Source organism: Cervus elaphus, chromosome 3 (genome assembly GCF_910594005.1).
Source record: "Cervus elaphus chromosome 3, mCerEla1.1, whole genome shotgun sequence".
Lineage (NCBI taxonomy): Eukaryota > Metazoa > Chordata > Mammalia > Artiodactyla > Cervidae > Cervus > Cervus elaphus.
Genome location: NC_057817.1, coordinates 41604248 through 41617105, shown reverse-complemented (window position 1 = coordinate 41617105; position 12858 = coordinate 41604248). Strand labels below are relative to the sequence as shown.

At 37.4% G+C, this 12858-nt stretch overlaps 1 protein-coding gene across 2 annotated transcripts in view; it reads right to left on the bottom strand.

The window, feature by feature from the left end:
* Window positions 1–12858, bottom strand: part of PTPRR (protein tyrosine phosphatase receptor type R) — a 269220-nt gene that overhangs the window by 47763 nt on the left and 208599 nt on the right. For both annotated transcript variants that reach the window (XM_043887108.1, XM_043887116.1), the window contains exons 7-8: window positions 6316–6502; window positions 3332–3416 (exon numbers count right to left, since the gene is read on the bottom strand). In XM_043887108.1, the coding sequence (XP_043743043.1) occupies window positions 3332–3416; window positions 6316–6502 (272 nt within the window). The remainder of the gene's footprint in view (window positions 1–3331; window positions 3417–6315; window positions 6503–12858) is intronic.

The window sequence follows — 12858 nt, the reverse complement described above, 5'->3', positions numbered from 1 at the left end:
TGTCCATGCTATATTTACTAGATTATATCTTGCATGACAGGGGGTTGGGTGGGGTATTCAGGCTACAGACATTTTCAACAGAAAATCCGTCATTTGCAACATCATTTGTCAGCACAGGTGCCCTGGTTCAAGTGACCCACCCAGTTCTGGGAATGGAAAAGCTGACACAGAACGATGAAGCAGTTGTCTGATAGCATCTGGGCAGGAAACAGAGAAGGCTGAACTTTAAAACAGTCCTAATAATTTCCAAATCCTTCTGAGATTAGGTGGTTAAGTATAATAATTGCAATGCATGTTTATGCCCTACTTACTTGTGTTTGGTAAATTTGAGATGAAAAAGCCTGAGAGAGAGAAATACCAGATGTAACACACAGCACTTTCATTCCCTTCAGCCAATTATTATTACAAAGTATCTTTCAACAATGACTGTATCTTAGGTAAACAGGTTTAACTATAAAGATCAGTTAAAAATATGTTACTGTGAAGTAACTATTACAATGTGCTTCCAACTCCAGGAGAAGGGGAAGCGCATGAACACTATTAATAGTAATTCTTGCTCTATTAGCATAAATATGGAGAATTTGGAGGTTTATGAATGAAATAATAAACTGAATTATGGAAACTCTACTATTTCAGTGTTAATACATTGAAACAAACCTTTGTGGCTCCATCTTTCCAGAGTTATTGCCCTGAGATGTTTATGGGTTTTGTCATGATCCCAACCACATCTGTTTGTTCAGTGATTGACAATATTGCTTCCTCTCCAAAGTATTTTTGCCTTTCTAGGCAGAATTGATAACTCCATCCTCCTATACCACTTGGGCAACATTTCTATTCTGGCTGTTATTGTTGTTTAGTTGCTAAGTCATGTCCTCTGCAACCCCATGGACCCTTACATTGGACATAATTACTCATTACATGTATCTTCTCTGGTCCATGACCTCTTTGATATTATATGATCTTCCTTATTCTTTCCTGGTTCCTGGCATTTAGCTCACTGCTTGACATCGATAAGTTTCACAGTTAAATTTGATTTTAAAATAGTCTAAGCAGTGTTTCTCAAAGTGTGGTCCTGGTATCACTTACATCAGAATCACCTGTTTGCTAGAAGTACAGATTCTTGGGCCCAACAGAACCCACTTAATCAGAATCCTCAGGGTGGAGCACAAGATGCCACATTTTTCACAAGGACTCGGGTGATTGCTACGCATAATGAAGTCTTTCCGTAAAAGCATTTTTTTGAGACATAATTCATATACCATACAATTCACTTATGTGAGGTGTACCATCACAGAGTTTATTTTTATTTGTTTAATTCACAGAGTTGTACAACCATCAGTGATGAAAGGCATGTGGGCAGATGTGTTTGGGTTTGAATCTTGCTTCTTTAATATCTATAAATCTCAGTTTTCCTCCTCTGTAACAAAGGAACAGTAATATCTTTCTGAGTTATGAGAGTAACACTGAGCACTTTATCACGTGCAAAGCCCTGGACTTTACAACAGCCGTGTGACGGGGATACTACTACTTCTATCTCGCAGGTGAAGTTAAGGAATTTACCCAAAGCCATAGAGTAAGCGTTCCAGCTGGATATGAACCCCAACACTTTGGTTCTGTAGGCAGCCCTATAGACTCTTTTCTGTAAGGATGTGAGATAAATATTTCTAGCAAGGGCAACATTTTCATTATCCCCCAAACAAACTCCATACCCTTTTCTTTTCTTTTCTCATGCCTTCCAACACTTCTGTCGCTACAGATTTGCCTAACTGGACACTTCATATGAATGGCCTCATGCAATATGAGGTTGTGATGGCTTCTTTCACTTAGCGTAATGTGTTCAGGGTTCATCCATATCATAGCATGCATCAGGACCTCATTGCTTTTTATTGCTGAATAATACTGTATTATGTGAACATACAGCATTTTATTTATCCATTCATTAGGTGATGAATATTTTGGTTGATTCTACCCTTTGAGCTATTATGAGTAATACTGTTACAAACATTTGTGTACAGCTTTTGTGTGGACACATGTTTTTATTTTTCTTACATATATACCTAGGAGTAAAATATCTGAATTATATAGTAACTTTAGGTTTTACCTTTTGAGGAATTACCAGATTGTTCTTCAGTAGCTGTACCATATTATATCCCTACCATCGAAGTATGAAGTTTCCAATTTCTCTACATCCTTGCCAACACTTTCTACTGTCTTTCTTTTAAATTATGATCATGTGGATATGAAGTGGTATCTCACTGTGGTTTTGATTTCCCTGATGCCTAATGGTGTCAGGCATCTTTTCATATGTTTGTTGGCTATTTGTATATCTTTTATGGAGAAATGTCTATTCAAGTCCTTTGCTCATTTCAAAATTGAGGTATTTGTCTTTATATAATCGAGTTATAAGAGAGTTCTTTATGTATTATAGATACAAATCCTTTATTAGGTGTATAATTTATAAATTTTTCTCCCGGTTTGTGTCAGTGTCATCTTTTTAGTTTTTTATGGGTTGGGAAGAGCCCCTGGAGAAGGAAATGGCAACCCACTCCAGTATTTTTGCCTGGAGAATCCCATGGATGGAAGAGCCTGGTGGGCTACAGTCCACGGGGTTGCAAATAGTCATACATGACTGAGCGACTTCACTCAATTAGAAGCACAAAACTTTAAAATTTTGATCAAGTTCAATTTTTTTTTTCTTTTGTTGCTTATACTTTTGGTGTCATATCTAAGAAACTATTGATGAATTCAAGGTCATGAGGATTTACATCTGTTTTATGTGAAAAGTTTTATAATTTTGGTTCTTACATTTAGAATATCCATTTTGATCTTATTTTGAATTAATTTTTGTATGTTGTGTGAGGCGTTATTTTATTTTTTGCATGTGGCTATCCAGTTTCTCAGCATCATTTATTGAAAAGATCATTCTTTTCCGCCGAATTATTTGACACCCTTAGTGAAAATTAATTGACCATAACGTGTGCTACAGTAAAGTTTAGAACCATGGGTCTACTGGAATTGTGAGCAGACCATTGGAACAAGAGTAATACAAGATAAAATTATTAACCTTTGCCCACTCTAATGGTTATTAGTTTTTTTCTTCTTCTGGCCGCACCACTTGCAGGATCTTAGTTCCCCGACCAGGGATTGAACCTGGCCTTAGCATGAAAGCACTGACTCCTAACCACTCCACCACCAGGGAATTCCACTTTAATGATTATTAGTCTTGAGCTGTGTTTGCAATTCCAAATTTGGTGTGTATATGGAAGTTGTGAGGATGGGAAATGTTGAGGGAGGGGTACGACACACAAACTAGTTAATTCAAGAAACTTACTTGGCAAAATGGTCTTATAGCGATTTTTGGTTCCATGACGTGGAATGTCAATTTCTTTGGGATCCACAAAGTTCATTGGTATTTCCTGCAAAAATAAGTGATATCAAATACTGTATCTAATGCTGCCACAAAGAAAATCTTCATGGGGGGCCATCTGATCCAGAGCTCTATTGGACTTCAAAGTCATTTATGAAACAACAGACTACCACCTCTGGTTTGCCAACACCCTTCCTTTCCCAAACACATCAGCTGCACCCTGACAAGCTGACTCTAAGAAATGGCTTTGTGTGTTAGATAGTATTATTTGATATGTAGTTTTTAAAGAGACATAGAAACGTTTGGTTAGGTTTTAAGAATCCTGTTCTGACATAATTGCTGGGAATTTATAAACAGGTGGCTGAAAATTTTTTTTTAAAGTGTATTTAGATTTCTTCCAATCTTTGTGTAGATTCAATACTAATTTTTTTTATTATGACAGATTCTGTTTTAACATTAATTGTGACTCTTTTAGGATTATGAAAAACTTCCCCTCAAATGGTAAATATAAAGGGCATTTTTGTTGATTTAAGTAATAATGATATGATGCATTTTTGTATTAAGGAATGGTTTTTAATTTTACTGTTCCATTTCTGGTTGTAAATTCAATATTTGTAGTGAAAGGCATTTATACACTGTCTTCTAGCAATTAATAAGAATACAAATATATTTATTAAGTCAGAATATATGTCAAATGATGGAGGAGGGAACATTTAGAGCAGGAATCACTCTACATGTTAGACCTAAAAGGTGAGCATCTGATGCTGACTGGAACAAAGGAAACAATAAGCCAAAGTTTTCAAAAGGTTCTAAACAAATATTTAAGGAGTTGATTATACAAAATGGTATGTTCTCTAACTTAAAATTCTGCAAAGGATTGCTTAGATAAATGTGAATTAAAATACCTTTTATCCCTGGATCACATAAAATAATATTTTTGTTACCTACACTTTCTCCAAAAGAAAATAAAACTTGACAGCCTAGTATTCATTGAAATGAAAGAACTTATCTACAAATTTATTTAAATTGTCCTTGTTTTCAGGCAATCTGAAAATTCAAGAAAAGCCTGACTATACTAAGAACTTAAGACTTGGTCCATAGAGAGGAGAAGCTTACTTTAAAAACATCATTTCTGAAACTTGCATTATTTTAGACATTTATAATTTATTCCTGTTCTTTGCTCCAACTAAATGTTAAAAGTTAATATTTTCAAGTTACCAAAGTAAACAAAATTGTTGACTGTTCAATAGAAACCACATTTTCATGCTTAGTAATTTCAAACAGGTTAGCCTGTTTTGGCAAAGTCATGATTAGCTTTATTCCTCCCATTCTTTCTTGTTTTCTGACACACACTGACAATTTATCATCTTCCAGCATTCTCTCTCTCTATTCATTGTTGGCCTCATCTTCCTTTTCAAGGAAGTAGTCTATGTTAAAGGCTTACCTCACTGAACTATCTGTAGTTCAAGAAACATACCTTTGACCACTTACATGATCACTGATTGGTTTGTTTATCCCCCCAGGTTTCATTTTTTTTTTCATACATAAAGAGATGACATGCTACAAAGTCTAATTTTTAAAACTACATGCTTGGTATTTTACTTTATAGTAAAATACTTAATAGTTGATGAAAGTAATAGATCAAACCTACAAAGTCTAATTTTTAAAACTACATGCTTGGTATTTTACTTTATAGTAAAATACTTAATAGTTGATGAAAGTAATAGATCAAACCTATGGCTGGCTCATGAAAGGGTGGTTGCAAACACCTGACTTACCCTAGAGTGTTCAATTTATCATACCCAATGGATATGCTTAAAATGTACAACTGCTTTAAGATGCAAGTGGTTCTAGAAAATGGATATTCCCCTTGGGAAACAGTTGGACCTAAGAAGGTCTAATGTGTCTCCATGCTCTCGGGATAAAATGTGTTTTATGCATTAAGTTATCACCAGCAACAACGATGGGTCATCATCATTTTTAGCTGAATGAAACTCACCATTATTTTTAGCCTACATTTAGTCTTCCTTTTGTGTTTCTTATTTCATTAAAAGAAACTATGTGCACCCTGTTGCTAAGTCTAAAAATGGAGATGTCTTTCCTAACCTCCCTTTTTCTTGACTGACTTAGCTCATTAAGGCCACGTCTTGTAGACTCCTATAGACCCTTCCAATTTTCACTGTTACTTCTTTAGTTTTGACTAATCACAGCTTCATAGGATAATCTCTAGAGTCTCCAAAATACCTCTTTCCAATGCAGACTCTACTGCCGATAGTAATTTTTAAAAACTTTTTATTTTATATTGGAGTATAGCCTATTAACAATGTTGTGATAGTTTCCAGTGGACAGAAAAGGGACTCAGCCATACATGCGATGTATCCGATCTCCCCTAAGCTCCCTCTCATCCGGGCTGTCACATAACATTGAGCAGAGTTCCCTGTGCTATGCAGTGGGTCCTTGTTGCTTCTCCATTTAAAATATAGCAGTGTGTACCTCTCGATCCCAAACTCCCTAACTGGATAGTAACCTTTCTAAACACAAGATAAATCCAAACCCTTAGTAACATATTAAGCCTTACATTTGTTTTATATCTGAGGCTCAATTTTTGTTACTTCCCACCTTAATTTTAATGCTCCTGTCAAATTGAACAATTTAATTTCCCAAATAGTGACAAGCAAGCCTGCTCTGTAATCCTGGAATGGTCAGCTCATTCTTGCCACTTCTTTGCCTGGCCAGCTTCTATACCCTCTGCCTTAATTTAGGTATCATCCTGGTTTGAACACTCACCAATAGTTGATGAGATGCAGGGTGGACCTGAAATCTTTGCACTTAACCTTTAGAACTGTAATCATTTTACTATGAGCTGACAGTGTCATTTTGGAATGTGCCTCTAGTGGCTAGAATATCAAAATGCCTCCTGAAGAGTGAATAACAAACAGCAAGCTTACCATGAATTCACTTTGGAGTAAATGTGAACTTGCCACGACATCCCTCAGCTGCGACCTTGTGAGAATTCGGCTGGCTGACTGCAGGTACTCCATGGCCACCTTCTCCCGTGGGGTTGGTATGGCCACAAAGGGTTCAACATTGCCCAAGCTACTCATGTCCAATGTAAGAGATACGTTGGACCCTCGCCTATATTGGAGGAAAATGCTATTAGGTTTAAACACTGTATGGATTGTTTTCAGCAGATCAGTTTGTCTTCCTGTATATGCACATAATTCAGCGAGAACTATTATAGAAATAAGGACCTTCTTTTAGGGTACCATAATTGATGATAGCAATTACTGTAGTTTCTCTACAGCAAACTGACAGTTTTGTTGTTGGAGAAACCACTCTGAACTGAGAAAATGAACTATAGTTTATTAAGGGATATGGCTGCTATGGAAATAATAAGATGGCTAATAAATGAATAAGATGGCTAATAAGTGAAAAGTTCAGGAAAAGTAAACAGCATTTGAATTGAGGAATAAGATGTAACACAAACCTACTTTATCTGTATGTCTGAAAGTCCAGTATAAAAATTCTGTATCCACCCTAGCTAATATTTTTGACATCAATATATTATACTTATGATTTTACTAAACACAGGAAGCTCAGAGGAGAAAAACAATCTATTTATTTTAGTTCAAATGATTGCCACTGAAATAGAATTTAAAAGTTCAAAATGTATTTTTTTTATAGTTTCTGGTAAATTCTTAAAAGATAACTTTTTCATCCTGTATACATATGTATATATTTTGTCCTGTATATGTATTATGCATATATGTATGTACTTGCATGTGTATGTATTTAATTCTGTGATAAACTTACAACAGGAAGACCACAGACCGTTATACTAAATTACAATTGAAACTTTCTCTGTGATTTCCCTCTTGTTGGGAGGCAAGGTGTGGTTCTTGCAACATATAAAGGCTCCCTGTGTCCTGAACAGAAGGTGTGAGTGCCTCTTACTAATAACATTAGGTGTATGGAATCAAGGAGTAACTATCAAATAGCATGTGTTGAGGGTCAAATAGCACATTAAAGTGCTGCACTCAATATGCCAGCAAATTTGGAAAACTCAACAGTGGCCACAGGACTGGGAAAGGTCAGTTTTCTTTCCAATCCTAAAGAAAGGCAATGCCAAAGAATGTTCAAACTACTGCACAATTGCACTCATCTCAGACGCTGGCAAAGTAATGCTCAAAATTCTCTAAGCCAGGCTTCAATAGTATGTGAACTGAGAACTTCAAGCTGGACTTAGAAAAAGCAGAGGGACCAGAGTTCAAATTGCCAACATCTGTTGGAACATAGGAAAAGCAAGAAAATTCCAGAAAAACATCTATTTCTGCTTTATTGACTATGCCAAAGCCTTTGACTGTGTGGATCACAACAAACCGTGGAAAATTCTTAAAGAGATGCGAATACTAGACCACCTTACCTGCCTCCTGAGAAATCTGTATGCAGGGCAAGAAGTAACAGTTATCTGTTTCACCCTAGATAATATACATGTTTCGATGCTGTTCTCTTGAAACATCCCACCCTTGCCTTCTCCCACAGAGTCCAAAATTCTGTTCTGTACACCTGTGTCTCTTTTTCTGTTTTACATATAGGGTTGTCATTACCATCTTTCTAAATTCCATATATATGCGTTAGTATACTATATTGGTCTTTATCTTTCTGGCTTACTTCACCCAGGCTGGATGCATGAGACAAATGCTCGGGCCTGGTGCACTGGGAAGACCCAGAGGAATCGGGTGGAGAGGGAGGTGGGAGGGGGGATCGGGATGGGGAATACATGTAAATCCATGGCTGATTCATGTCAATGTATGACAAAAACCACTAAAATATTGTAAAGTAATTAGCCTCCAACTAATAAAAATAAATGGAAAAAAAAAAAGTAACAGTTAGAACCAGACACGGAACAATGGACTGGTTCCAAATTGAGAAAGGAGTTATACTGTCAAGGTTGTATATTGTCACCCTGCTTATTTAACTTATATGTAGACTACATCATGCGAAATGCTGGGCTGGATGAAGCAAAGGCTGGAATCAAGATTGCTGGGAGAAATATCAATAACCTCAGATATGCTGATGACACCACCCTTATGGCAGAAAGTGAAGAGGAACTAAAGAGCCTCTTGATGAAAGTGAAAGAGGAGAGTGAAAAAGCTGGCTTAAAACTCAATATTCAAAAAAATGAAGATTATGGCATCTGGTACCATCATTTCATGGCAAATAGGTGGGGAAACAATGGAAACAGTGACAGACTTTATTTTGGGGGGCTCCAAAATCACTGCAGATGGTGGCTGCAGTCATAAAATTAAAAGACACATGTTCCTTGGAATAAAAGCTATGACCAACCTAGACAGCACGTTAAAAAGCAAAGACATTACTTTCCTGACAAATGTCCGCCTAGTCCAAGCTATGGTTTTTCCAGTAGTCATGTATGGATGTGAGAGTTGGACTATAAAGAAAGCTGAGCACTGAAGAATTGATGCTTTTGAACAGTAGTGTTGGAGATGACTCTTGAGAGTCCCTTGCACTGCAAGGAGATCAAACCAGTCAATTAATTAATCCTGAATATTTACTGGAAGGACTGATGCTGAAGCTGAAGCTCCAATACTTTGGCCTCCTGATGTGAAGAACTGACTCTTTGGAAAAGACCCTGATGCTGGGAAAGATTGAGGCAGGAGGAGAAGGGAACGACAGAGGATGAGATGGTTGGACGGCATCACCAACTTGATGGACATGAGTATGAGCAAGCTCTGGGGATTGGTGATGGCCAGGGAAGGCTTGCATGCTGCAGACCACAGGATCACAAAGAGTCGGACATGAATGAGCAACTGAACTGACTGAGGGTCAAGGTCAGAGAGTGTATTTAAAGAATTTTTAAATTTAAAGGGGACTGAGGTGTGTGTCAGGTGATCAAATTTGGTGCCAAGTGGTTATTGTCCCAGGAAAATGGAGAGCTGGCATATATACGAGCCAAAATGAATCCAAGTAGAGAGAATACAAGCAGATAGTTCAGTTCAGGTTCAGTTCAGTCACTCAGTCATTCCATTGTATTCAGTGCCCCTGGCCCTGCAGTGGGCCACTGTTCACCCATGCCTCCACCAGAGACTCCTGGACACTCACAGGCAAGTCTGGCTCAGTCTAGCATATTACTTCCTTTAAATGGTGTTTAACATGTATGAAGTACTACACCAAGAAACGCTGAAGTGGCTAGAGCTTCATTTTAAGAAATAGAAAATGATTAGAACACACAACAAAAAATTCATTAAACGAAAATATGTCAGTTCTTTCCTCTCACGAATCTGCTTCCAGTTGCAGCGTTGGAGTCATTCTACATTTTGATATATGATGCTGTCATTTTCATTAATTTCTAAATGGTTTGTAGTTGTAGTTTAATTCTTGCTTTAACTTGAGGGTAATTTAGCTGTTTGCCCACTCATTTTCCTTATTAATATCTAGTACATGAAATGTACATAGAAACCGGGATGAACTAGATTTCTAATCATTGGAATTTCTTGATGTTTTCTTTGAGACAAAAACTATAATAAAATTTTCTAAATATTTCATACATGCTTTTGCTGGCAGCTGGTTTGGCTACTAAACATGGATCTATGATAAATATGTCTACATATCATATATATGTACACATATACATATTTATCACCTTATATATTATATTCTGATATATTATTAAAAATACTATTCCAATCTATTTTCTTCTTACTTTTTTCCTACTGGATTTCTCATAGCCTGAAATATATATGCGAGTCTTCCACAGAATTGTGTTTGTTATTTCTCATTATATTTCTAATAATTTTTACTTTATATGTTTCAGCTATTATGTTGTTTGAAGAGATTCGTAAATATAGTTTCACTGTAAGTTTATCAATATTAAATAAATAATTTCTCATTAATTTTATGTCTAGCCTCACATCTGACTTTTCCCCCCAGTTTTACTTAGACACAATTGACACATAGCATTGTATTAATATAAGTTTAAGGCATATTGCATAATGATTTGACTTACATATATTATAAAATGATTAACAATAAGCTTAGTTAATATCCATTATCTTGAATAGACACCAAAAACAGTTTTCTCCTGGTGATGGGAACTCTTGGATCTACTCTTAAAAGCTTTCAAATATACCATGCTGCCGCTGCTGCTGCTGCTAAGTTGTTTCAGTCGTGTCCGACTCTTTGCGACCCCATGGACTGCAGCCTACCAGGCTCCTCCATCCATGGGATTTTCCAGGCAAGAGGACCGGAGTTGGGTACCATTGCCTTCTCCACAGATATACCATAGACCAGTGTTAATAGTCATCATATTTCACATCACATCTCTAGTACATGTTTAGGTTACAACTGAAAGGAGAAGGAGATGACAGAGGATGAGGCGGTTGGATGGCATCACTGACTCGATGGACATGAGTCTGAACAAGCGCTGGGAGCTGATGATTGACAGGGAAGCCTGGCGTGCTGCAGTCCATGGGGTCGCAGAGAGTTGGACACGACTGAGAGCCTGAACTGAACTGATTCAATTCACACTCCCCTAACCCCCACATTCGACTTCAAAATTTAGTATTGACTATCTGCCTTTTTTGAGCATGTTCCTAATAAAGCTTTCCAGTTCCCGTTATTATTTTTAACTCTTCTGAATCATTGTATTAGGGATTGGGGGATAGCATAATGGCCACTCCATAAAATGATCACCTACCTGATAACAGGGCTGGTTGCTCCCACCAGGTTTTCCTTCTTGGGGCCTGTCAGTGGTGACTGACAGAGCACTTGTGTTTCTGAGCAGGAGATAAGTAGTTGAGGAGGAGCAAAGGGTGCTTCTACATTCATGCCAAGAATTTTAATCTATTTCTAGTGGGAAAGTGGTTTTTAAAGTTTCTCAGTCCAGTTCTCTTGGCCTTTAAATTGCAGAAATTCCTAATTCTGAAAATAGTTTGCCTATTGGCCTTAGATTTTTACTATATTTGTAAGAATTTGACTTTGCTGGTTACATAGATACTTGAGTAAGGAGCTGGGAGAGGTGGCTTAAGGGACTTCTGATCAGATGCCATTTAAAACCATTATTTTGTTCAGTCCATTTTTAGCCCTAAAACATAGAAGTATCTGCACCCTGCCAACTGAGGGACACTCAATGCTATTAGATGATGGTTTAGTAGAAAGCAAGGTCTCTTCCATCAAGAGTGATCAGAGCAGATGTATGAACGAGAATGAATTGAGTTGGGTCTTGAAGAGAAAAGATAAATTTTGAGTAGACAGTTATTTCAGAGACAGAGTCTGGCAGGAAAACAAAAATGTGGGAGCAGGAAATGATAAGGCATCTTTGAGAAATCACACATCAGCAGTCTGAGCTAGAGTTCTGTTGTGTAAGATGTATTTTGCAACTGGGGGGCAGGGTCAGGTAGGAGAGCTGAAAAGAGAAGCAAGAGTTATAGAAACAAGAGTATTAAAAAACTACCTGAATCCAGAAAAGAGAGAATTCAGAGCATCGAGTTATATCAGCTTCTATTTTGGCTTCTCGTGGCATACTCTACCCAAACCTGGAGGATTAAAAGTCTTTGGGATCCTTGTCTTAGGTCCTTTTGATCTAATGTGTAAAATTTGTATACTACGGCTGATTCATGTTGATGTATGGCAGAAACCAACACAATATTGTAAACCAATCATCCTTCTATTAAAAATAAATAAATCAAAAAAATTTTTTATAAAGATTCTGTGATAAACTGAGAGCCAAGAAAGCATTTTCATGCAAACTGACTTGGTCAGGAAGAATGACTTTTGTTTGGCAAGGGAAGGAAGAAAGGAAACAAATACTATTTATTAAACATCTACTACTTGCCAAGCACTGTTCTAAGCACTTTCACATATGATATCGCAACTTTCAAGCAGCTCTCTGAGGCCTTATTTTCCCTCATTTCATAGGTGAAGAAATAACTAATAGGAACACAATAGCAGACTAAAGATTCAACCCATGTTAGAACATAGAACCCAAGCTCTTTCTGCTTTGCCACACAAAAGCAAGGTAAAGTGGGCAGGTTATGCTAGTCTGTGCAGTGCTCTATGTAGAGTTGGGGTCAGTTGTTGGTAGTAAAGTTAGGATTGCTGCTGCTAAGTCGCTTTAGTGGTGTCCGACTTTTTGCGGCCTTATGGACTATAGCCAGCCAGACTCCTCTGTCCGTGGGATTCTCCGGGCAAAAATACTGGAGTGGGTTGCCCTGCCCGCCTCCAGGGGATCTTCTTGACCCGGGGATCAAACCCACATCTCCTACGGCTCTTGCATTGCTGGTGGATTCTTTACTACTGAACCACTGGGGGAAGCCCAAAGTTAGGATTATTGAAGTATAATGTGGAAACAGTACAATTTTCAAGTCACAAATTCAATCTTTACAGTCATGCTTGCCTGGGCTCAAATCCTGCCTCTCGCAAGAGCTTGTGATGGACTTTTTGGTCTAGCTAGACTTTGTACATCTCAATTTCCT